This window comes from Ursus arctos, unplaced genomic scaffold, assembly GCF_023065955.2.
Source record: "Ursus arctos isolate Adak ecotype North America unplaced genomic scaffold, UrsArc2.0 scaffold_13, whole genome shotgun sequence".
Classification (NCBI taxonomy): domain Eukaryota; kingdom Metazoa; phylum Chordata; class Mammalia; order Carnivora; family Ursidae; genus Ursus; species Ursus arctos.
Genome location: NW_026622797.1, coordinates 7,931,831 through 7,956,346, shown reverse-complemented (window position 1 = coordinate 7,956,346; position 24,516 = coordinate 7,931,831). Strand labels below are relative to the sequence as shown.

Below are 24,516 nucleotides of genomic sequence, written 5' to 3'. Positions count from 1 at the left end.
CCTCTCTCTCCCAACAAGGGCACTGTCTAGACTAGAAACACCAGTAGGAGGGAGCTGAGGCTCGGGACAGAGATCTGAGAAAGCACCAGGTTCTGAACTCTTGGGTTGGACAAATTTTATTTTGTGATCTGCTTAAAAACGTGCCAATGAGGTGGCCAACTTCCTGCTGTTCTATTTCCATGATTTGTGCAGGGAGGCCACAGGTGGGCCTGTTGGTCACTGTTATTCAGGTTTTCAGAAAGAGAAAAGGGAGTCGTCCTCTTGACTTTATTATAATATTTGACTACGGTATTTCTGGCTGATGGGAAAGTACAGTGTAATAGATGGATACCGGATGCAGACAAGTGAGTGTCGCTAGGAGGATGATTTGTGAAGTTGGCGTGGCTGAACAAAATTTGAGAATGACCAAGTTGGGCTGGCTTTGAAAGCCAGGCAGGGGAGTTGATTTTTTCTGAGATGTGGGTAGTGGATCCATTATAGATTCTTTGTGACAGTAATGGGGGAGGAGATCTGGTGAAATGTGTTTTTAGAAAGCTGGGCGCAGTGGAATAGGAGAGGTTGGTTAAAGGGAAGAGGCCGGAAGGTAACTAGCTGATTTAGAAGCTAATGTACAGGTTGACTGTGATGTCAACTAGCAGTTTCCAGTCTCATTTTACTCCCAGACACACATGACACAGACTTTTCCCAGAGCTCCACACTCCCAAAGGGAGAGAATGGTGTGTTAGATGATGGGTACTTTCTGCGTTGCCCTGTTCTTCAACTCACGAAAGCAAACTAGTTTGAATGAATGCGAATGACCTTATAGTAGCACAGAGATAATCTTGAATCAGATCTGATTTTGCCAGTTTGTGTTACATAATAGAAATAATGGAATTTGTTATTATAAATTTGGTTTCATACCTAAATAATAACTAAATTTGTTGTGCATTTATGTGCCAGGCGTTATGTTATTTAATTAAAATATCTTATTTAGTTCATTCAACAACTTTTTGAAGTAGGTGACTTCATTTTCCCTTATTTTTATAAATGGAGAAACTGAAGCACAAAATGGATACAGGAGCTTGTCAGAGGTTGCATGATTATGGATTTGAATGTTGACAGGTGGATTCCAGAGCTTGGGTACTTATTCTGGGCCGTGTTGCTTTGTGAGTCATAGGGTCACATTGGACAGTTGCAGAGCTAAAATGGGAACCCTGATGGGAAATCCAAACTCCTGGCTGTGAGAAGACAACTGAGAAACTAACTTCTTATGAACTTGCTAGAAAGGAAAAAATGTGAATTTTGAAAGCCCACAAAAACTGGAGCTCCCAGTAGATCGGAGGACCAGAAGAGCTAGTGTAGCAGTAGATAAAAAAAAAAAAAAAAAAAAAAGAGAGAACTTAAGTATAACCAAAAGTTGGGGTGTAATTTAGCTATTTATGCATTAGGAAACAGCTTTAGACCCCTCCTTCATATCCTATAACAGAAGTTTCAGATCAGTTAAAATTAAGAGTAAAATGACAATAGAACATTGGGAAGAAACCTAGCAAAATAGAAATGTGATGTAGGGGAGGTAGGAGCGTCTCTTAATAAATGATAAGAAAGACAGGCAACCCGAGGAAAAATGGCAAAGTCTGAAGACAGGCCGTTCGCAAAAGAAGAAATCCCAAATGGTCAGTACAGCTTCATTAGTAAGCCAGGTGTAAACGCAAATCAAAGCAATAATGAAATCTCATTTTTCTTCTATCAGATTGGCAGAAGTTTAAATGGTTGAATCATAGAGCATTGGCAAGGAGCCTAGAAACGGGCACATGCCTGTATTGCTACGGGGAAGATGGTCGTCTGTGACTCTTGGGAAGATAATTGTTGATGTGCATTTTATGGTGCCCATAAAGGCTGCTTTTGTACTTAGAAATGAATATTAAGACCCCCAACTTTGGTTTAAACAATACATTATTTTTGATTAAAAAAATCATATATTAATTCTTCCTTAGGCAAATAATATTGTTCCGTGTATAAATCTGGCAGAGTTTAGCAGTCATTTTTAGGGGACCCGTGAACAACGTTTGCAACCTAGTTGAACCATCTTGGCCACCGTTTAAAATGATTTTTGCGTTTTACCTATTTGATTTCCTTTTAAAATACTTCCTATGTTTGATCTGACAATTAGAACCTAAGCACTAATAATTATAAATTCAGTAGTTTAAATTTGTAAATGTAGTAAGCCTGAAATTCTCTTAGATGTCCTACTGTGTCACACGTCTCAGTCAGTTGCTCCGTCATAACCTGTGGACTGATTGGAGTTACAACGTTGAACATGGCCAGTATGTAAAAACACCGGGTATGTTCACATTCCTCGTGCTGTCCCAAATGTTAATTCTTTGGTCTTAATTTAATTCATCTTTCTGAGGGTTAAAAGCTATAGATTCTGCTTCAGGAAGCCTGTTACCAACCCACAGAACTGAGGTAACCTACCCACCAGGAAAGAGTGTTAATTGTGGTTACTTACCGCCAGAGCCTGGGATTCTGACTGGCTTCTTGTTGGTGACCTGAGTAGGACACAGGGAATCCCATTGTAGTTGCTGCATCAGGTGCCTTCATTTACTCTGAGGAGGTTGGCCCCTGACTTCAGATGACATTTGTATTGTTCAATTCTTGTGTGCACTCAGAGAAATCTAGAACAGCCGTCCAGGTTGATTGCTGGATTGAATTTTGCATCTCTGACTCTTAAGATGTGAAAATCTCTTCCTCTTAAACCCTGTATTCTTTCCTTTTCTTAAAACCATATAATTCTTTTGGATATTTAAGATGATAATCTGGTTGAGTTTTAGATATAACTCATGTTTTTGTCTTATGGTCTCTCCTGATAGTCTGGCAATAGCTGTTAAATTTTAAGACCTATATTCCCATAACCTACTTTTGTAAACCCTACCAGTAGAGGAGTTGGCACTGTATATAGATTTTGGTACAAGATGTTTGTTTTGGGTTTTTGTTTTGGTTTGGTAGCATTGGTAACTGTGGCAAATATGCTGGTACAGCCTCACTGTATGGGAATGGTTCAGTAAATTGTAGTATATTTTATTCTGCTTTACTTGGTTAAGTCACAGCTTAAAAGATATATGTATAAATTATATTTTGAAACAGCCAACACTTAATATTCATTTATTTATTTATAACAAATACGTGATGAATCAGTCACTAAAACAGACAAAAATCCCTTTTCTTGTGGAGCTTACATACTAACAGTGAAGTGGGGGATAGACAAACACACAGCCGCTAGGTAGTGCGCTAGAACGTGATGAGTGCTGTAAAAACGAAAAGGGAGAGTCAGGAGTGCTGGAGGTCTCAGGAGTGTGTGTTCGAGAATATTTAATGGGGGTAAGTATCGCTGAGAAAGTGACATTTAATAAAGCAAAGACTTGGAGCTGAAGGAGTGAGTCAGGTGGCTCAGGGAGCAGCCAGCGCAGGGGACAAGGGGGAGTATCTGAGCAGGGTGGGTAATTGGTGGTAGCAAGAATAGAAATCTCTCTTAAAGAGTGTTAATATAAAGAGGAGCAGAAAAAGGAGGCAGCAGCTGGAGGGAAAAATTGGGTAGAGAGGATTCTTTTCTTCATTTGGTGAAAGAACATGTGAATAGTACACGTTGAAGGACACGACACAATAAAGAAGGGAAGGAAAGTGGGTAATGAGGGAAACCTTGCCGGAGCACATTGGTGACTAGCACGGGGAGGGTTGTCTGCCTGTCTGACAGGCTCTGAGCGATGTGTTGGGGAGGCCTGGTGGCCGCGCGGTGGGCCCTGAGGCCGCCTGCGAAGTCGGGATTGCCAGGGCTTGCAGCCTTAGCGAGGCCGAGTTGCGAGCTCGGCTGGGCTCGGCCGGGGACGCCGAGGGTTGCAGGCGAGGCCTGGTAGGCCTGGAGCGCGGCCTGGTCTGGCGGGCTCGGGTGAGCGCGGCCTGGCGCGCAGGGTCTGCAGGACCCGGCGCGGCCTGGCCTGTAGAGCGTGGCCTGGTCTGGCGGGTACGGGCGAGTGCGGCCTGGTGGGCCTGGCGCGCAGGGTCTGCAGGACCCGGCGCGGCCTGGCCTGTAGAGCGTGGCCTGGTCTGGCGGGTACGGGCGAGCGTGGCCTGGCGGGCCCCCTGGCGCGCAGGGTCGAGAGGACCGGGCGCGGCCTGGCCGGTAGAGCGTGGCCTGGTCTGGCGGGTCCGGGTGAGTGCGGCCTGGTCTGGCGGGCCCGGGCGAGCGCGGCCTGGAGGGCCCGGCCTGGAGAGCGCTGTCTGGCGGGCCCAGCGCGTGGTCTGGCGGACCCGGCGCGGTCTGGCGGACCTGGCCTGGAGACCGAGGTCTGGCAGACTCGCCACGGCCTGGCGGGCCCGGCAAGCGCGGTTTGGTCTGGCGGGCCCAGGCGAGCGCGGCCTGGTCTGGCGGGCCCGGCCTGGAGACCGCGGTCTGGCGGGCCTGGCGCGCGCAGCCTGGTCTGGAGGACCCGGCCTGGAGAGCGCGGCCTGGAGGACCCGGCGCGGTCTAGTCTGGTGGGGCCTCGCCAGCGCGGTCTGGTCTGGTGGGCCCGGGCGAGCTCGGCCTGGTCTGGCGGACCTGGCCTGGAGAGCGCGGTCTGGAGGACCGGGCGCGGTCTGGCGGGCCCTGGTGAGCGTGGCCTGGCGGGCCTGGTACGCAGGGTCTGTAGGACCCGGCGCGGCCTGGCCTGGAGAGCGCGGCCTGGTCTGGCGGACCCGGCCTGGAGAGCGCCGTCTGGTGGGCCTGGCGCGCGTGGCCTGGTTTGGAGGACCCGGCCTGGAGACCGTGGTCTGGAGGACCTGGCGCGTGCGGCCCGGCGCGGTCCGGAGGACCCGGCGCGATCTGGCGGGCCCGGCGAGCGCGGCCTGGTCTGGCGGGCCCAGCGAGCGCGGCCTGGTCTGGCGGACCCGGCTTGGAGAGCGCGGTCTGGAGGACCTGGCGCGCGCGGTCTGGCGGGCCTGGCGCGGTCCGGCGGGCCCAGCGCGCGGTCTGGAGGACCCAGTGCGCGGTCTGGCGGGCCCAGCGCGCGGTCTGGCGGACCCAGCGCGGTCTGGCGGACCCGGCCTGGAGAGCGCGGTCTGGAGGACCCGGCGCGGCCTGGCGGGCCTGGGCGAGCGCGGCCTGGTCTGGCGGGCCCGGCCTGGAGACCGCGGTCTGGCGGGCCTGGCGCGCGCAGCCTGGTCTGGAGGACCCGGCCTGGAGAGCGCGGCCTGGAGGACCCTGCGCGGTCTGGTCTGGTGGGGCCCGGCCAGTGCGGTCTGGTCTGGCGGACCCGGCCTGGAGAGCGTGGTCTGGCGGGCCCGGCGCGCGGTCTGGAGGACCCGGCGCGGTCTGGCGGGCCCGGCGAGCGCGGCCCAGCCCATTTGGCGCCGTCCTCGGGAGCTGGCCGTGGGCCTGGCGTGCTGGCCGCGGCCCCACAGTCCTCACCCGGCTCTCGTCCGGGGAGGACGGCCAGGCTGGCCGGTTGCCGCGGTTGTCTGCCGCGGTTCGCTGCGGCCTCTCCCCGAGTGCCCCGGTTGGCAGCCGGTCCCGGCCACCGGGCGGAGCGGGCAGAGGAAGAAGGCGAGGTGAACAGGCGGGTGCGATGCTGATGGGGGCCTGGCGCTTAGGGATGCCGGTGCCCCGTGCCGCGGCGGCAAAGGTTGGCTGGATCCCTCCCAGCCCGAGGCCAGGGCCCTCCGCGTTTCCTTTTCAGGGCGGGCCTAGCTGTTATGAGGAGCCCCCAGGAGCTCTGGGCACAGGGCCGGAAGGGGCCGCTGTCCGGGGGGGGGACGGGAGGCGTGGGGGAGGGTCTTCAAGGTGGGGGGGCCGCGGCCTGTGAGCGCCCCCTTCTGGCCGCAGCAAGTGCCGCTTCCTGCCGTCCTCTCCCGCCCTCCGTGTCTCCTGGAGCGCAGCGCTGCAGGGGCGCGTCGAAGCCCCGCCCCGTTTCCCAGCGCTAGACACGCCTACCGTGGGCGGGGCTACGGGTGCTGTCCACCGGTGCTGTCCACCGGGCGCTGTCCTCGGTCCCGGAGGCTGCAGGGCTTCTGTGCTCTCAGCCGAGAAAAAAGATTTTCGGACAGATCGCGGGAGTTTTAGGGAGAGAGCGCGATCCAGGCAGACCTTTGCACAAAGGCAGGCGGGCAGTCAGGAGAAAGAACCAATGGACTGTGAGCCTGGTGCTCTGGGGGCAGCTCTGAAACCCATTACCCCCTCTCCACTGGCATCTTAATTTTCACCCTCCCCCTCTTCTTCCTCCTTCATTTCTTTTTTTCAAAGAAGATCTCAGGTGTTTGTATCGAATTGGACCAGTTGTAACCCTGAGGTCACGATACACAGTCCTAACTAATCCGTGGACTAACCTTTTTCTGTTCCTTTTTTCTTTTAAGATTTTTTTTTTCATTAGGGAGTGAGAGAGAGAGAGAGAGCGCGCGCACGAGAGGGAGGAGGGTCAGAGGGAGAAGCAGGCTCCCCGCTGAGTAGGGAGCCGGATGCGGGACTTGATCTTGGGACTCCAGGATCATGACCTGAGCCGAAGATAGTCACTTAACCAACTGAGCCCCCCAGGTGCCCTTTTTCTGTTATTTAATTGGCTCTTTTGGATGTGATGAGCCCCATCCTTAACAAAATCTAGTAACCCGAGAATAACCACTATCTATGTGTTTTCTCCATCTTCCTGTCTCCCTTCAGTAGGAGTAATAATTAGCTTATATTTAAAATTTTCTTCCCTTTGTCTCTGTCTCTTTCTCAAAAGTCGGTGTGCGTGCATGTGCATGTGTGAGAGAGAGAGAGATTTTTATCTTTATAGAAAGTGCATATTATGCTATGTGTAATTTTCTGGGGCTTAAAGTGTTAACAGAAATATTATGTTGCTAAAGATTGGCCATTTTGTTATTTTCCACTGTGGCTCGTTCCAGCAAACTCTTACATAATATTGTGTCGCTCTCCCAAAGGTAAGTTATCCACTATTCTACTGATGGGCATTCGGATTGTTTCCGGGTTTTTGCTCATGTTTCATGTGTTTCCTGCTATATATGTGCCTGGTTTTCTTTTGTGTAGATACCTAAGTGTTGAATATGTAGTTTATGGGGTACATGAATGTTCAATTTTAGGACCTAATGCCATGCTGAAGTAACAAAGGAGAGCTTTACCATTTCTCCTCCAACATTTGGTATTTAACTTTTGTCAGTGGAATGGTTGTAATTGGTATGCCATGTGGTTTCAGTGTGCAATTCCTTGATTACCAGTAGTGTTGAACATCTATCTCTTCCTATATTTACTGACATATTTTTCTTCCCTTTGATTGATCTTATCCATTTTATATTGGGTTGTCTATTGCATGTGACCTATTTTATCTCTTAGAAGCCTTAGAATTTTCTCTTTGCCTTTGATATTAAAATTCACCAAGACATGACTAGGTGTAGGTTTTCCCTTACCTCTTCACTTTGTGTGTTCTTGCAGTTAGAAGCTATTTTGTTTCACTTTCTAGGATTATAGAAAAAAAGTTTTTTATTCTTTTGTTGTGTGTGAGTATGTATATTCTTGATGCCAGTTCTTTGCCAGTTCTGTGTATCTCCCAGTTTATAACTAGTTTGTTTTCCTTAAGCTATTTTTTGATGAATGTAAACTTCTAAATTTAAGAAGTCAAATATATTAATATTTTGGAGTTAATGCTTTTGAGTCTTAAATATTTGTATATATTAAGATCTAAAAGATAACTATATTTTCTACTAAGAGTTCTAAAGTTGGATGTTTATGTCTTTAATTATTTTAGAGTTGATTTTCATATACGTGGTAGATAGGGATCCAATTTTTATCTTTTTTCCCATATGGATTGTCATTTTGTTTTCAGTTCCCTTTGTTGAATAGTCTCTTCTTTGCCCATTAATCTGTTATTCTGTCATATATCAAGGTTTGATTCATACATATCTAATCTGCTTGTCAGTTTATCTGTTCCTATACCAACTATCACCATATTGGTATGGTATAGACATTTTATTCTGGATTATTACAGTGACATACCAGGCACACTGAAATGCAATCACCCCACTTGTGGGCCATTCTAAAGAATTTTGATTTTATAGCAGGTATGATGGGAAATTATTGAAGAACTTAAGCTGTTGAGTTATATATTCTAATTTATGTTTTCAAAGATCACATTGGTTGAGGTAGATGGGGAAAAGGGGGATGGTGGTGAGGGACAAGAGTGGAGGCAAGGGGACCAATGCTATGCTATTGCCAGAGTGTAGGTGAGAGATGATAGTGGTTTTAGTACCAGCAGTAGTAGGGGTGGTGAGATGTGGATGGAGGTAAGAGGTAAAGATGTGGTAAGAGGTGAGATGTGGTAAGAGGTAAAGATGAGGTAAGAGGTGAGATGTGGATGGAGGTAAGATGTGGATGGAGAGATGGAGGTAAAACCATTAGAACTTTCTGATTTACTGAATGTGGTAGATGAGAGAAAGAAAAGATTCAAATGTAATGTGTTTGGGGCTTGAACAGCAGCTGGGTGGATGGAGATGCCATTCCTTAGATGGAGGATTCTGGAGAAGGGACAGTTTGTAAGTTTATGAGCCTTCAGATGAATTATAGTACCACTTTTAATTTGCTTATGCTTGGAAATGGCTTTATAGTTATGAATGTTTTATAGCTTGTTCATGCTCTTTCCTTTCCAAATAGGTGATTCTTCTTCAAAAACTGTAACCAGATCTCTTCTGGAATTCAACACAACAGAGAGCTGTAAGCAAAAACCAGATCACAAAATCCAGAGTAGCATTACCTTCTTATGTGGGAAAACCTTGGTGAGTCCACACAAAGTCACTTTATAATGTTCCTTTTGTTAAAAATGTTTCCCCGTTAGGCATTCTTACTATAGGGTTTTTCTGGGAAGAGTAAGTGAGCAAAATTAAAAACACAAACAGAACCATCAAACCACCAACCAAAACACCATCACCATTAAGAACCAATATATAAACAAACGCTAGCCCATAGTTACAACTTTTAGGTGAAACTTGACCTACATCCTGTGTAAAAACTACAATTCAAGGTGATTAGTGTGTTTAAACTCAAAACATTGTTGAGTGTTTATGTTGTAGGCATACATTTTTTTTTCTTTCTTAAACTTCTTTTCCTAGCATTTTATCTTGATAGTTTTTAAGGCAATGCATTTATTATTTTTTTTAAACTGTTTTTGTTTCCTCATTTACATTAAATTGGAGAGAGCAACATCTATCTAGGAGAAGTCTTGGCCAGTAGGTAATGGCCATTCATCACACCTTTTTTGCATGTTACTAGTATTGCAAGGGGACATCATTGTTTAAAGCATGGTATTTGTTCTTACTCTTGCATATTGCATGTGAGTTGTTGGGTTTAATCTCTGGTACATAGGAAGGGACTTTCAGTAAGTAATTGCTAACTTATAGGAGAAGCAGTTTGTATACAGATCCTACGAACGTTCTCTGATAGTAAGAACCCAAGTATTTAGAAAAGTGAGGTTGAGTGAACTCAGGTAGGCTGCCAGATCGCTTTCAGGTACCATTGGAGAATTCGGTGCACCTTCAGGCCCATAATGTTTCCTCTGAAGAACTTTAAAAATAGAGCTTAACATTGTTAATTTTGGACCAGCCTGTCAGATGCACTCTTGTCTATGTTGAAACCTTAGAAAAAGATCTGTTTGTAGTGGTATGAAATGTGGAGGTCTTTGTTACAGAATAAGCTAGCTGCTGCTTTAATTTTAACTGATTTCCCTCAAAAATTCTGTGTTCATCATATGAGAACCAGAATTGCAAAGCGCTCCCTAGATTTGCACGTGGGAGTGTTGAGGTAAATTTGGTGTCACATATCACCCAGCAGCGCTGTGGTTGACCATTTTGGAGTCGACCCTGGTTACAGTCCGTGCGGAGGGGCTGCCCTTGAGTGTGGGGGTGTCTAAAGCGAGGCTGGTGTGTGAACTCGGTCGGGTCCAGATGGGCCTCCGTCCTCAGCTTACAGGAAGTATGAGGTCACATTTTCTGGCTTTGATTTTGTTGGCATTTGGTTAAGAGAACATTTGGAGTTCGAGAGTGGAAGGGCTCTGAGGACTGCATCCCATGAGTTTGCTGTGCTTGCATAGTTGGGGCAGTAGAACAGTTTTGGACCAGTTACACCAAAATTCCAACATGATTTCACGAAGCTTTTGTCTCATAATTTCTGGGTTTGGGAACTTCTCGGTGACCTTGATTAACTAAAACAGTTGTGTCCTCCTTCCTCCCCCTTCTCGCTGCTTTTAAAATTTTCATTAGCCTTTACTGTTTCTAACTTTAAGGGGAGAAAAAAAAAACCCTTACAATATGCAGTATGGTAACTTATTTTTACTTTTTTTTAAAAATAGGGAACTCCTGAATTTGTAACTGCAACAGACTGTGTGCATTACTTCGAGTGGAGGACTACTGCCGCCTGCAAGAAAGACACATTTAAAGCTAATAAAGAGGTAACAGGGGGACTCAAGGTCGTGTGCTTATGAAGGACATTCTGGGACCTTTAAGATTTGAAATACTGGGCACAAACCTTCTGGGGTAAAAATCTTTTTTAGTTTTCAGATTCCATTTGAGCAGAGATACCGTGTGATTTAATTGTTAAAATGATGCTGGGTGGTTTTTGTTTTTAGGACAGGGCATTTAAAATATCCCAGGATGTGATTAGAAGTAGACTGGTTCACCGTCTACTCGGTTAGTTAGTTAGTTCTTGGTTTTTGGTGCTGTGCAGCTCAGGGACTGACACGGGTGGGTTTGTGTTTCGATTACTCACTCTCCCTCCTGGCGCCCATCTCCTCAGGCTCGGGGTGGCTTCTGGATGCTGTGAGGTGAGTCCAGGCCAGGTGTCCCTAGCCATTCAGTTCTTTGACGGTTCCCCTCAGAGACTAGATGGCTGCTGTCCTTCTGTCCGTGCTTCTTCTGGTGTTTGGTCAAGTCATCCTTGGTGATTCACAAAGCGTCCTTGCCCCGAGCCCAGAGACTCTGAGGTCGGCTTGGCTGTGTGGCTCTGCCCTGCTGCTCCCCTCCCCCACCCCAGGTCCGAACGTGGTTTTCTGTGCTTCCCTGGGCGATAGGCTTCACGGGTTGATTATTCTCACGTCTCTCCATTAGTTTTATGTTCTGAAGGGTTGAGTTCAAAGTCTCTCTTAGGATCTAGGAACTGAAAGTGGGAGCAATCGGTAATTTTCACTGACGGCCCAACACCGTGTCATTCAAGAAGGGCAACAAAAGAGGAGTTTGTTTTTAAAAAATAAAGCCAGATGAAGCTATAAATAATAAATGATCAGTGGTTTTTCAAATATGGCAGTCTTTAAAAGAAGAGAGAGTCTGATATGGACATGGAAGAGGCAAAATGTTGCCTCCCAGAAAAGAGCATAAGGGCCACTCAGTGAGAAAGAAGTTTTAAGTGTGGAAAGACTAAAGGCCTAATACAGTGACACTGACCTTGAGGTGACAGTGTCAGATTTAAACCTTGGATTTTAATGCTTCAGTTAACTTGTGTGCCAGTGTGCGGTTAGTGGCAGGAAAAGCATCTGAGAACCATCCTGCTCTCCTGTGGGACGTCAGACCTCTTTGGGCCCCGCAGTTGTCCCCTGGGCTCTGGTTCTCCAGCTCAGCAGTGACGCCCATTTTTCCTGTTTCACGGGGTGTCCGCGTCTTGCCTTGTGTTTCTGAGCTGAATGTTGTGTCTCCCATTACCTGGGGGAAAATTGCTTTGCAAAATAAATGCATAAATAGCTACTTGTTTTCCATTTTCTTTGTGTTGGAGGTCAGAAGTCACAGACTACAGCCCCTGGGCCAAAGCCCGCCCTGGCCCATGTTTGTACAGCCCCAGAACGAAGAACAGTTTTTACATTTGTACAGGATTGTGAAAAAAGCAAAGAAGCACAAGAGAGACCCGTGTGACTCACAGAGCCTAAACTATTTACTTTGTTGCCCCTTACCGGAAAGTGCGCGGCCCCTTGCTCTGCATCAGTTTTGATGTATGAGGGGAGAAGTATAGTCTGTGTTTTTTCTCAAAACAGTGACATTTAATTTCTCTTAGAAGCTGATCTAAAGATGGAAGAGGAATGTGCACTTTGTCCTCAGTGATCCTCTCTTTAGGTCTAGTTGGCAGCCGGGGCTTTATTCACTCAGTTTTCATTTACAGAGGGCCTGTCGTGGATCAAGAAGTAGGAATTTCATTACATTTTGAAAGGGTTCTTGCTTTTAGAGAACCCATAGGCTAAGGGTATGAAGGGCAGGTTCTCGTTCGTGGCCTGGATTCGTTGTGCCTCAGGTACAGGTAAATCGAGGCGGGAAGAGCGAACGAGCATGGTGGCCGCTGAAAGGCAGCGGTGTCACTGCTAGCAAATCCAATCAGGTTTCCTCTTCTCTGTCTTCAGTAAGGTTTCATTACACCTTTACACCTTACAGGCAAAGGTATCACTTCAGAGAATGTAGTAAATGTTTTATGTTTAAAAAAAAAAAAAAGACAGGAAGGCAATCCAGACTTGGTTTAGCGTCACTGGAGTTTTGATTTCTCTAGGTCCTTCTAGTTGTCAGTTGCTTTATCTGATTTAGAGTAATTGGGGGGCGAAGCTCATGGTAGTTCAGACGCTGCCTGTACACACTGCCGGGACAATGCTCGTTGAGTGGATTCCGGTAGGGATTTTTTAAGGCAATAATGTCTTTAAAATATTTTGGATGTACGTCGCCTTGGGCGCACAGCAAGTTCAGGACTGGCGTGCTCGTGTTCTTACCAGAGCGACATAAATATGGTGCGTATACGTCCGGCACTAACGAGGTTGATTCACTGTGTGGTGTGTGAGGCTGGCAAACGACCTCCTTCCCCCGCGGCTGCATTCCTGCTCTTATGAATGTCTCCATTGCTTTCTCCGTGGAGCAGGAAGTGGGGAGGACTTTCCCCAGGAGCCTTGACTGTTTTTCCGATGCACGCTCCAATTCTGTGGGGTGCTGGGTTAGGCGTGCCTTCTAGTCCTTCCTGGAGCAGAGAGCCGGCCAGAAGTTGCTGAAACCGCCTCTAGCCGGGTGTCTGCGGAGCTCGCTGACGGGAATCTCTCCGGTCTCCTCGACGCTGAGCGAGCTGAGGACGCCGAGCTCTTTGAGACGTGGCCCCGGCTTCCCTTCCCGCCGGCCGCCAGCCTGCTCCCCTCTCTCAGAGGCCTTCATTTTGTAGCGAGGGAGCCGCTCCTTGTCTCCCGGGCCCCCCCTCCCCCCGCTGGCCGGGTCGCTCCCTGCTCGAGTTACTGCTCCTGCTGACCTTGCTGGAGGGTGACAGGCTTTCCGTTCGCAGGATCGTGGCGGCCCGCGGTCCCTTTCACTGGAGCCTGGGCGCGGTCTGCAGGAGTACCTTCGATCTGGGTGCTTTTCTGCAGGGTGCAGTGCGAGCCGTGCGGCCGGCCTTCTGACCTTGCTGGCTGTGTGTGCCTGCGCCCTCCCCACTCGGCCCCTCAGGCGTCAGCCCCCCCCATCTGCTGTGGGCCTCGGGACAGTTTGCTTTAGGGGTCTGGTCGGAATGAGTTCATGTGTCCCCTGAGGCTGCGAGGCGGTGCCGGCGTACTCGAGCCATTAGATCTCTGTGAGATCTCAGAACCGGACTGGGAAAGGGGTTAGTAGGTCAGAGCATTCCTGCCGGTTTGGTAGCATCTTTCTAAGAAAACTTGTTAGCTCAACGGCAGCAGTTAACTTGCGCTGTACAGGTCTCTCTGCCTGTGAAGGGCCTCCGTCTAAGAGACGGAGCGCGTGCTGCTTCTGCTCCGTCGTCAGGTTGGCAGATGATGAGGCGACGCACCGGAGGTCAGGGACCGTCTGCCGATCAGGGACTCGGTTGGAAGGCAGAACGGACAGGACTTGCTGATGGTCTTGGATGTAGAATGTCAGGGTCCAGGATGCCCTTCAGGTTTGAGCTGGAGCAGCTGGCTGAATGCCGAGGTGGGGAACACTGGAGTAAGAGCAGGTTTGGGGCGAGAAATCAAAGGCCCATTCATTTCTGTTCTTTTTTTTTACTTTATTACTTTTTTATTTTTTTAATTTTTAATTTTTTATTCAGTTTAGTTAACAGAGTGTGTTACTAGTTTGGGGGTAGAATTTTTTATTTTTTAGTCAATTTAGTTAACACATAGTATATTATTAGTTTCGGGGGTAGAATTTTTTATTTTTTAGTCAATTTAGTTAACACATAGTATATTATTAGTTTCGGGGGTAGAATTTTTTATTTTTTAGTCAATTTAGTTAACATACAGTGGATTACTCTTTTCAGGTGTAGAATTTTTTATTTTTTATTTAACTTAGTTAACATATGGTGTATTATTAGTTTCAGGGGTAGAATTTAGTGATTTGTCATATAACACCCAGTGCTCATTTTTAAATGTTAAATTTGAGATGCTTTTGGGTATCTCAGTGATAATGGGAACTAAGAGTAACAAGTAACACTTACATGGGCTTGACAGGAACTGTACCAAGAACTTTACATACATTCACTCATTCAGTCTTTACAGTAGCCCTCTGAGCTAACAACTGTTGTTATTTCCGTTTGACACATGGGGAAACGGAGGCACAGAGGTCAGATTGGCTCACGGTCTTACTAAGTGTCAGCAGCCGGAGTTTGGATGCAAGCATTCTGTCTCCAGAGTCCGCTGATAAACAGGACCTACTGCACTTGGCTAGGAAGTCTGCAGTTGGGCAGGAGGTCACCAGGGGCATGAGTGTAGACAGGGAAGTGACCAGAGAAGTCAGGTGTGGAGCACGTCTGCATTAAGAGTTAGTTAGAAGGGAGTTGAAGAATGTTCCCAGGAGGCTGAGAAGGAGCAGCCAGTGAGTGGAGGGAAACCAGGAGCCTCTGGAGAGCCAGGCAGCAAAGGGAAGAATGGGGTTGGGCAGTAGGGAAGGGTCAGTGGCACTTGAATGCCACTGTGAGCAAGGCCAGGGGAAGGCTGAGAATGCTCGTCCCATCTGCAGTAGGTGGTCGATGGTGACTGGGTGAGTGGTTTTGGTGTAGTGGGGACAGCAACCTTCTGTGCCCCCATTCAGGAAGAATGGAAGGGGAGGAAGGGGAGTGGATGAGGATGGACCAGTCAAGTAATTTCACCACAAGTTGCAGAGCTCCGGGATGAGGGCCGAGGGCAGTGTAGGGATGAGGGAGGTCATCTGTAAGCTGGTGGATACTACAGCATGCTGATGGAGTTGGGGCAGTCAGGAGGGAAAGACGTGGTGCTAAATGCAGAGCAGCTGAAGCACTTGTTGACCTTTGCTTTGTTTCTTTTGTCTCCGGGGGACCCCACGGCCTGATAGACCCTAAGCAGTGGAGACTAGTGTTCTGTGACATTGGTCAGAGGCTCTGCCAAGCCGGTACCCCAAGAAGGTGGGTGTCCAAGACTCCCTTTTTCTCTTCCTCTCTTCTAGGTGCCATGCTACGCATTTGATGGAGAGCTCAAGAAGCATGATTTAAATCCACTGATCAAGATTAGCGGGGGTTACTTGGTGGATGACGCTGACCCGGACTCGTCCCTGTTCATCAATGTTTGTAGAGACATAGGTAGGTTTGGGGGTGGTGGTGGTGAAGGATTTCTTAGAAGGCTTTGCTGTCTTTGCCCTTCCACCATTATTCCTAGTTGGATATCTGTGTCACTGAATTGGCCCTCTAAGGAGGCAGGAAGATATTCTCCATGCATAAGCCCACCCCTGGGCCGCCAGTCAGCTCTGGTTCCATCACAGATTTTATCCAGACCGTTGGTCCATCTCAGGGAGTTCTCTCTGGCAGACGTTTTGATTCCGGGATTCTTGGGTAACTGACTTCCAGTGAGATGGTGGGAGAAGGAATGGGGTGGGTGTGCTGGGCGCCCCAAACCAGCTGCAGCAGGATGAGTCAACCTTCCTGGGAGGGGCTGTGGGGAGGACGGCCTGTAGCCAGCTTTGCGTACCTATGTCTGTGGGCTTTGAGTTACAGGCTGGGTGACAGGGTGAGAAGGATGGTCAGCTGACCTTGGGAGCTGGGTTGTGATGCGTATTTTGCCCTTAGCAAACTTCTTGCCTGGCTTTCTCCTTACGTGCCAGAAGTGGTGTAAGAACGTTGGGTGTCTTTGCTAAACTAACTGAAGGCTGTAAATAGTCTTTATCTAAATAGGGCCTTACGAAGTTTTTACTAAGCCTTTGTTTTGTCAGCACTTTCTGGAACCTAGCTTTATGTGTTTTTCAGGGAGTTGTTAGTCCCGTAGACCAAGATTTGCCTTTCTGCTATGCCAGCAGCATTTGTGTCATGAGTAGATTCTGCTGGTAATTAGCAAATAAAAAGATCATTTTTAGTGTTTTCTTTATGTTTCTGTTTCTCACATTATACATGGGACTTTGGCCTTAGAAAACTATGGAAAAAATATTAAAAATAAACTCAGTACAGGAGGGTGTGGCTGGGTGGTACGTACATGAGTTAATGGTGAATTGTACAAATACACTATGTACCATTTTGATGATTTTTCTAAACAGTTGTAAAATGTGAGTATACCGCATACGTGCCTCACTGAACGTGACCAGTGATAATTTTAGACTTTTTGTGTGTCAGGCTCTTTACATCATTCCTTTGTTCTCCAAGGACGGCTTTTAATGTCCTCTTGGAAGAAGGCAGACAGACAAAGCCTGTGTCTTAAATGGGTCCGCAGCTCAAATTTGATTATAAAGCTGAAGAGTCTTGCAGATTATTGAATTCATTTTAGTTTAGAAAACATTTAGATTCCTGGTCTTTTATCATTTTGAGGATTATCTGAATTCAGTGGAGGTTTTCTTACAAAAGTTTTTTTCTTTGATTGTTGGCAGTTTGGGTTGAACTTCAGTGACTTTAACTCACAGTAGTTTTGTAAATTTAAAATTTAAAAGTTAAAAAAAATGGATTTACCGATTTTCGTCCAGACATTCTCCATCCCCAGGAAGTTGCCTCGGGCCACAAACCTTGTTGCTAGTGACCCTGAGAACCTCATGAGCAGTGGTGGGCTTGCTGCTCTGTGTCCCCTCTGCACACTCAGGGCTCTTGCCTCCTGTTTTGCCTTCAGTAAACCAAGGGATCTGCTGACGCCGGGGGGCAAGCAGCCCAGCAGGTACTCGATGTGGACTCAAGCCACCCCCTTGTGCAGTTTTGCCGTGCAGCCTTGACCCCCTACAGGTCCGCTTTCCTTTTCATCAGCTGGTGCAGCCTCCTGTCGAACTGGAAAGGATAGGGCGGCCCTCCCCCTCTGACTGATAAGGCTTTAGTTAAAGGCCAGGCGGGCCATAGTTACTCCTTCGTGGGGGACATATTTTTTTGAGCCCGTCATGTGGTAGGCCCTGAGTCACAGCCCTGGATGGAGCTCCAGTCAGGTGCAGTACCAGTCACGTGCCTGCGAAGTGAGTAAACCCGGCACCACGTACAAGCAGAGCCACGGGTCACCTGAAGTCTGAGCATTGTTCTGGGCACATCTGGATGTTCTTTAATCCTCTCCCAAACCTTTGGGGGATGCACCCGCAATTGGATAGTTGTGTAATTAGAGCAAAGTTGCAGAGATAGCAAGTGCGGTTTTAAGATCTCAACCGAGAGCTGTATGTAGGTTCTTTCGGTGAATCTCCTCATCTTCCCACCAATCCATGGAGTGCCTGCATTTTCTAGTTTATAGCTTGGAGAGGGGGTAATGCTCAAGTTAGTGTATCTTTAGAAAAGTTGGGGGGGGTACATGTGTTCCTTGAGTACAAATCACGTGATAGTCCCTGTTTCTCAGGCATCTATTCCCTACCAGGTGCAGCGTGAGCGCCTTGCCGGCTTGCCTCTGCTTCCCAGCAGCCCTGCAGGGCAGGACGCATGCACTTCATGCGTCTGGAGAGGTCCCTGGTGCGCCCACGGTCTCTCTTAGAATGGGGGCGGATCCTAGCTCGTTTTTTGTTTCCAAACTTCTACTTTGTGTTACTTTGAGGACTTTCCAAACTTGGATGATTGTCGTAAAGGGGACGTAAGGTTGAGTGGGATTACCGGTCCTGACGTACAGTCTGACGGAGCGTCACATGCGATGTCTTACAGACTCACTACGGGACTCCAGTGCACAGCTGCGTGGCTGTCCCCCCGGCACAGCCGCCTGCCTTGTGAGAGGGGACCGGGCCTTCGATGTTGGCCAGCCCAAGGAGGGACTGAAGCTCGTGAGCAAGGACAGGTGGGTGTGCCGTCGGTGCGTGTGCACCTCAGCAAGTCCCTGCAGGTGTTTGTGAAATCACTCGTGGTGGCCGTGAGTCCCACAGGCCGCTTTGTTTGTTGATGTCCAGTCATGTGTCTTTACAGCCGTTGGAGATGAATATCACGAGGCAGCCCATATCCATACGTGTGTTCAGTTCATGAAGTAACCCCTACCTTCAGGCGTGCTCTCATGGTTTCTGTGTCACGCGTGAAGTTGCTTTTGTGTCCCTTGTCCTTTGTTCTTTGAGAACACCATCGTGAGGGGCACCTGGGTGGCTCGCTCGGTGGAGCGTCTGCCCTCGGCTCAGGGCATGATCCTGGGGCCCTGGGATCGAGCTGCAGTGGGTTCCCTGCTCAGCGGGCAGTCTTTTGCTTTCTCTCCCTCTGCTTGCCGCTCCCCCTCTTGTGTGTGCGCTCGCTCTCTCGCTAACAATAATAAAAAAAAAAATCTTAAAAAAAAAAAAAAAAAAAAAAGAACACCGTCGTGGAGGGGCGGTTTGCTTCCTGCCCGGGGCGTGGCGGGCACCCTCATTCCCGGTGTAGGGAGGTTTGTTTCTTACCATATGCCGTGCTCTCGGCACATGCTCTCCTACTGCCTTCCTTTGTACCTTGAAGTAGCGGAGAGATGTTTTTTCCAGCCTGTCCCACGTGACCACGTCTTAGATCACGTCTTAGATTCTGGAGGCCTTTGGTAGCCGCCTTGCTGTGCCTTGTTCTAACACGGAACTGGTGGTATATCAGGGCGGGTGCTTCTGTCCACAGAAGACTCTGGAGCGTAGCCTAAATTTAAAAATGTTTGGGAGGTTTCTATATGTGTGTCTGTATTAGTTTGCCAGGGCTGCCGTCACAAAGTGCCATAGGCTGGCTCCAGCAGCAGAGATTTATTTCCTCTCCATTCTGAGCCTAGGAGTCCAAAGTGTCAGGAGGGCTGGTTTCTTCTGAGGCCTCTCTCCTTGCCTTGTAGATGGCCACCTTCTCCCTGTGTCCTCACATGGTCTGTTCCTCTGTGTGTCTATGCCCTGGTCTCTCCTTCTGTTAAGGACGCCAGTCATATCTGCATAGCTCCACGCCCCCCACCCCCCCGCATTCCCATGGCCTCATTTTTACTTCGTCACCTCTGTAGAAGCCTTGTCTTTGAGTACAGTCACGTGCTGAGGTCCTGGGCATTAGGGCTGCGGATACGAATTGTAGGGGGACACAGTTCAGCCCCTCACACTGTCCTGAGTGACACGTGGGTGACTCCTCACGGGGAGAGGAGACTTTGCACAACGTGGGCATTGAGAGAGCGCGAGCTTGTCTTCGGGGAGGACGGTCATCTGTTCTGGGCGGCTCTGTGGCGGGCGCGCCGGTAGCAGCAGGCACGTCCAGCAGGGAGACCCACACGCGCTCTGGCGGCTCGGGCTCTTCCTGGCTGTGGGAGGTCATGGCGGCCGGGGCACTTGGCTGTCTTCAGGTTAAAGAGAAAAAGATCTTGGCTTATACTTGCAAGTTATTGTTTAGGGAAGAAGTGGCCGTGCAGCCTCGTGGACAGAAATGCACTCGGCCTGTCGTCTGTGTTTATTTTGTTTTCCTCGATCGTTTATAGTTTTTTCTTGTTTGTCTTACTCAAGCAGCTTTTCTTAGTATTTAAATTTACATGTTGGTCATTTTATTTATTTTTAAAAAGAAAATAGCATTCATTGAAGTTTACGTAAAAACTTTTTTTTTTAGTGGAAATCGAAGGTATTTCGTACAATGGCTTCCTTTATAATATGAAAGTTTAGTGTTCATTCTGTTACACCTGGCCCCCAAATGAGGGGACGCTCAGGGCAGCAGATCAATTTGAATGTAATTCACACTTCTATAACACTCTTTTCTCAACGTGTGTCGTTCAGGCTTGTCCTGAGTTACGTGAAAGAGGGGGCCGGGGAGCTAGACTTCTGTGACGGTCACAGTCCAGCGGTGACGATCACGTTTATCTGCCCGTCGGAGCGCAGAGAGGTGAGTGGCTTGTCTTCGCAGGACTTCCGGCAGCGGCGGTAGCGTGGGCCGTCTAGGTGAACACACCTAGGGCTGGGGCAGGGCAGTAGGTCTGGGGGCAGGAAAAGCTTCAGCGCTGGAGTATCTGGGAAGACGCACTTCCTGGGGTAGACTCTGCTGCACGTGTGAGCGTCTTGGGGGACAGCAGCTTGGCGTTTGCTTTTTCTCACCAACCTGGAGGGGCCTCTGTGTGTGTCGATGCGGGATGGTGTGTCGACGTAGGATGGTGTTTTGTTCTAGTTTGTGTGAGATGATTTTAAGCGATTCATGGAAAGATTTTTAAAATTTATATAGTAATGCTGATTTGAATGAATGAAAAACCGTATTTATAATCTCAAACCTGTAATTTCCTAGCTAGTATTGGTTAGGATGAGGCAATGTAAAAATAGCTAATTGGTTTATAGAAACATAGTAAGGAATGAATGGAACAGATGGTGAGCAGACCTGGCCGAGCTTGTGCAGGCAGTGACTGGAGTTTGGGGGCTACTCAGGTAGGAGAGTCCTGGCGAGAAGGAAGGTTCTTATTCGAGGGTCTTGCAGTGGAGTATTTCATCCCCTCCTCCCTCACTCACAGGCGGGTCCCTGACCCTGTCCTCTGGCTGTTCCCTCGGTTCCAGCGCACTTGTAAACTCCTTGAGGGTAGGGCTGGAGTCTGGTTGTCCTTGGGCCTGTGCCCAGCAGTGTTGCACGTGTCCGTTGCTGTTCGAGTGTTCTAGCAGGTGCCGGGTGCTGATGGAAGGGAGATAACCCCCGGGGAGGAAGGGCAGGGCTTTCCTCTCATTTATTTCTGTCTCCTCATAATAGAATGAAGGAGGAGGAGCTGAATTCTTTGGCGAGGGAAGCGAGCTCCCCCTCCCCACAAACAAACATGGAATTTGGTCTGGTTTCGTGCTGGCAGCTGGCCCGTTTTGTGTGTGGGGGATGTGGAGACAAAAGTGTAGGCCAGGCCAGCTTTCCGTTATATGTCCGCAGACTTCCAGGGCCACGTGGCGTCCTCTTCGTGAAGACCTGACTGTCCAGCAGTCGATGTGAGTTCTGAAGGTGAATGTTAGGGAACGTTTGTGGACACTTTCCGCCTATGCCTGCAGATGTGGGGTGAAATTCTTCAGGCCCGATGAGACGCATGTTCTAAGCTGGCCGGGGTCTTTGTGTTGCCCTTTCCTGCTTGTACGTTCAGGGAGAGAGCGGTTCATTCCACCCCAGTGAGGGGTATCGGGAGTTCCCCTCCTTTCTTCTGCATGGGCTGCAGGGCACTTGGTGGCATTAGGAAAGGAGGCCTGTTATTCGTGGAGCGAGAGGTTCCATTTCCAGCTTAACTGTTCAGCAGACAGAACTGGGTGACATGTGACACCTTAACTCTTGAGGGTTTTTAAGTGTTTACGCAAGCTCATTGAATACCTTTAGGAGCTGGAATTTTAGTAAATGTTTACCTTGTCCTATAGGGCTTTTTAAAAAAGCTGTATTGAATTTACATACTGTAACATTGACCTGTTTCAAGTACAACGAAATGGTTATTAGCATATTAACTGAATTGTGCAACCACCGGCACGATCTAACCTGAGAACATTTCTATCACCCCAGAAGAAACCTTGTGCCTGGGAGCAGCCACTCCCATTGCACCCCCAGCCGTGGCAGCTGCTAGTTGACTTTCTGTCTCCTGGAGTTGGTTTTCTTCTCCGATGAGTGAACCTTGCACTGGGGGAGCCTTTTGTGCCCGATTTCGCTCACTCGGCGCTCGGCACCCCCTCCCCAGCTGTCTGGCTTTCCCAAGCCAAGTGGTTAAAGCCTCGATTTTGAGTCAGACAGAGCTGGACTTGCAGCTCTGTGTCTTACTAAGTTGTGACCTGTGTGTAGCCCTGGCGCTTCGTCCCATGCCCGGCATGTGGCAGGCGCTCGGGAAACGTTTGCCAAGGGATGTTTTCTGGAAGTGGCGAGGTTATTCCTGGTACTAAGACCAGTGAGGCCTTTCTCCCAAGGATGGCTCAAAAGGCAACAGTGCACTCTGGTCAGCAGTGATCGTTCACACCAGCCGTGAGCGTCTGAGCTCACGTCTGTAAAAGCCGGGCTCTGGCAGAATTCGGGCTTGTGGCGGGTGATGCCCTGGCTTCCCCCAGGGGCAGGAGCAGATTCGAGCACTAGTGAGGTGTGCCCAAGACCCCTTTGACAACCTGAGGAAAGGGGTTACGGATCATTCCAGACACACGCACGGTGACTTCCACTCAACTTGGGGGTGCATCAGGCCAGCTCCTTTCAGCTCCGATAGAAAGGTGGGAACAGACCATGTGCCTTCACAAGTCATGGCTGCTTGCAGAGCTTGTGGCTGTCGGGCGACGTTGAGTCCAGGCTGAGCTCACTGGCTGGACCTCGAGTGTGACTCTGAAAGAGACAAGAATGGTTGCAAGTAAACAGGGTGCTTATACGTTAAGTGATGGAACTGTGTTAGAGGCAGTTATCATTCAGAAGCAGGAACGGAAGAATGTTAAAAACCCAACAACGTACCTTTGAGCTTTTCAGAAGCATGCAAAATCTGCATTTAAAAACATTAATTATGCTCCTTTCAAATTGTTTCTTATAGGGCACCATTCCCAAGCTCACAGCAAAATCCAATTGCCGCTTCGAAATTGAGTGGGTCACTGAGTATGCGTGCCACAGAGATTATCTGGAAAGTAAAACCTGCTCTTTGAGCAGCGAGCAGCATGACATCACCATTGACCTCCAGCCACTCCGACAGGTTGGAGGTAAGGGGTGCTTTGAAAGGAAGCGGGAAGGGGAACGTGTGTAGAGGGGCCCACTTCAGCTCTGCCCCTGGGTGGGTGTTTCCAAAAGGGGTTCACCGAAGTGGTGCCCTCACCCTCTAGCACCTGTGGACGTAACACAGCCTCTCCTCATCTGTTCCCCTCTCTTTAGCTTCATCCCCCTCTTACTACGCTTCAGATGGAAAGGAGTATATGTTTTATTTGAATGTCTGTGGAGAAATTGAAGTACCATTTTGTAGTAAGACAGAAGCCGCCATTTGCCAAGTGAAGAAGGCCGACCCCTCTCAAATCAAAGTAGCAGGAAAATACCAGAATCAAACCCTCCGGTGTGTAAACAGTAATTTTCAAGTGCATTGTGTCTGTTCTTGTGAAACATAACCGACTCCCCTTGTCTACTTCCTCCTTCCATTTTCCATAAAGTACAGGCCAGTTCGTTAAGCTGGCATTCCTTCAAGTTTGACATAGGCGAGTTGCCATTTGTCATTGATCCTGGCTTTCCAGTAAGACTGTTTCTGTGAAAACTGTTTTATCATCTGTTGTGTGTATGGAACCACACTGTAGGAAAGGTATTTAATCAGTTTGAGTTGATTCGGCCTACCTTAGAATGGATTTTTCTGAGGAGTTCTGATTTTTCTCTGGCAGTTTGAGAACGTGAAATGCCGTTAGCGTTACATCAAAGTTTGAAACAGCTAAGAAAACCCATTCAGTACAATTCCGGTGACCCTTAATTTGGTAGTTACTTTCACAGAAGTGTTATGAAAATGTAGCTCTCTGCAAATGAGTATTGTCCAGGATCCCTCAGGTAAGACTGCGTTTATGGCAGTTGCTAGATACACTGTGTGTTTCTCGGGCCTTATTTATTTTGTACAGAATCCAAAACAAAAGTGGAGGAGTTTTCATGCTCACAGCAAAACCTTCAGGACTTTCTTCCAGCCAGCTATTACTTTGAAGTAAGAGGACGACAAGCCCATACATTTGGAACTCATTTCCTTTAGACGTTTTTCCCCAGCTGGCCAGAGAGCTTGCTGTTTTATGTCAGTACTGATTTGTTGATGGTATGCAAAAGGCTTCATGTAGAAACGTGTAACGATTCAAGTTTCTTTCTCGGTTCTCCCAAACCCTGTCTGTGTGTTGCAAACATTTAGATACTCTGATGGAGACCTCACCTTGATCTATTCTGGAGGGGACGAATGCAGCTCTGGCTTCCAGCGGATGAGCGTCATAAACTTCGAGTGCAGCAAGACGGCAGGTGAGTGCCGGCAGTCCGTCCTCGCCGGTTGGAGATGGGGGCACGTGTGTTCTCGGGAGCGGCGTGCCATGCGGACCAGGCTGACATTCTTCTTTGGACGTGGCCACCTCTGGTCCCCAGACTAGGTTGCTCTGTTGGAGCGGGTAGGAGTACCCCTTCCACCCCACCCCACCCACGACACACACATCCTGTTTCCATTTTCCTCTGCTCTCTGTTTGTTTTGGGAGTGGGCCCAGCACTGGGCTTGCTGGGAAAGCGTTTCTGTCTTGAATTCTGGCTCGCACCAAAGCATGTGCCGGTCCAGCAGGGTGGGTTTTCTCCCC

General features: G+C 48.7%; 1 protein-coding gene across 1 annotated transcript in view; it reads left to right on the top strand.

Moving 5' to 3' along the window:
- The window catches only part of IGF2R (insulin like growth factor 2 receptor), a 97,404-nt gene that overhangs the window by 19,711 nt on the left and 53,177 nt on the right, over nt 1–24,516 (top strand). The window contains exons 3-10 of the mRNA XM_057310911.1: nt 8,651–8,772; nt 10,341–10,439; nt 15,388–15,520; nt 18,020–18,149; nt 20,044–20,149; nt 22,764–22,926; nt 23,096–23,270; nt 24,090–24,193. Of these exons, the coding sequence (XP_057166894.1) occupies nt 8,651–8,772; nt 10,341–10,439; nt 15,388–15,520; nt 18,020–18,149; nt 20,044–20,149; nt 22,764–22,926; nt 23,096–23,270; nt 24,090–24,193 (1,032 nt within the window). The remainder of the gene's footprint in view (nt 1–8,650; nt 8,773–10,340; nt 10,440–15,387; nt 15,521–18,019; nt 18,150–20,043; nt 20,150–22,763; nt 22,927–23,095; nt 23,271–24,089; nt 24,194–24,516) is intronic.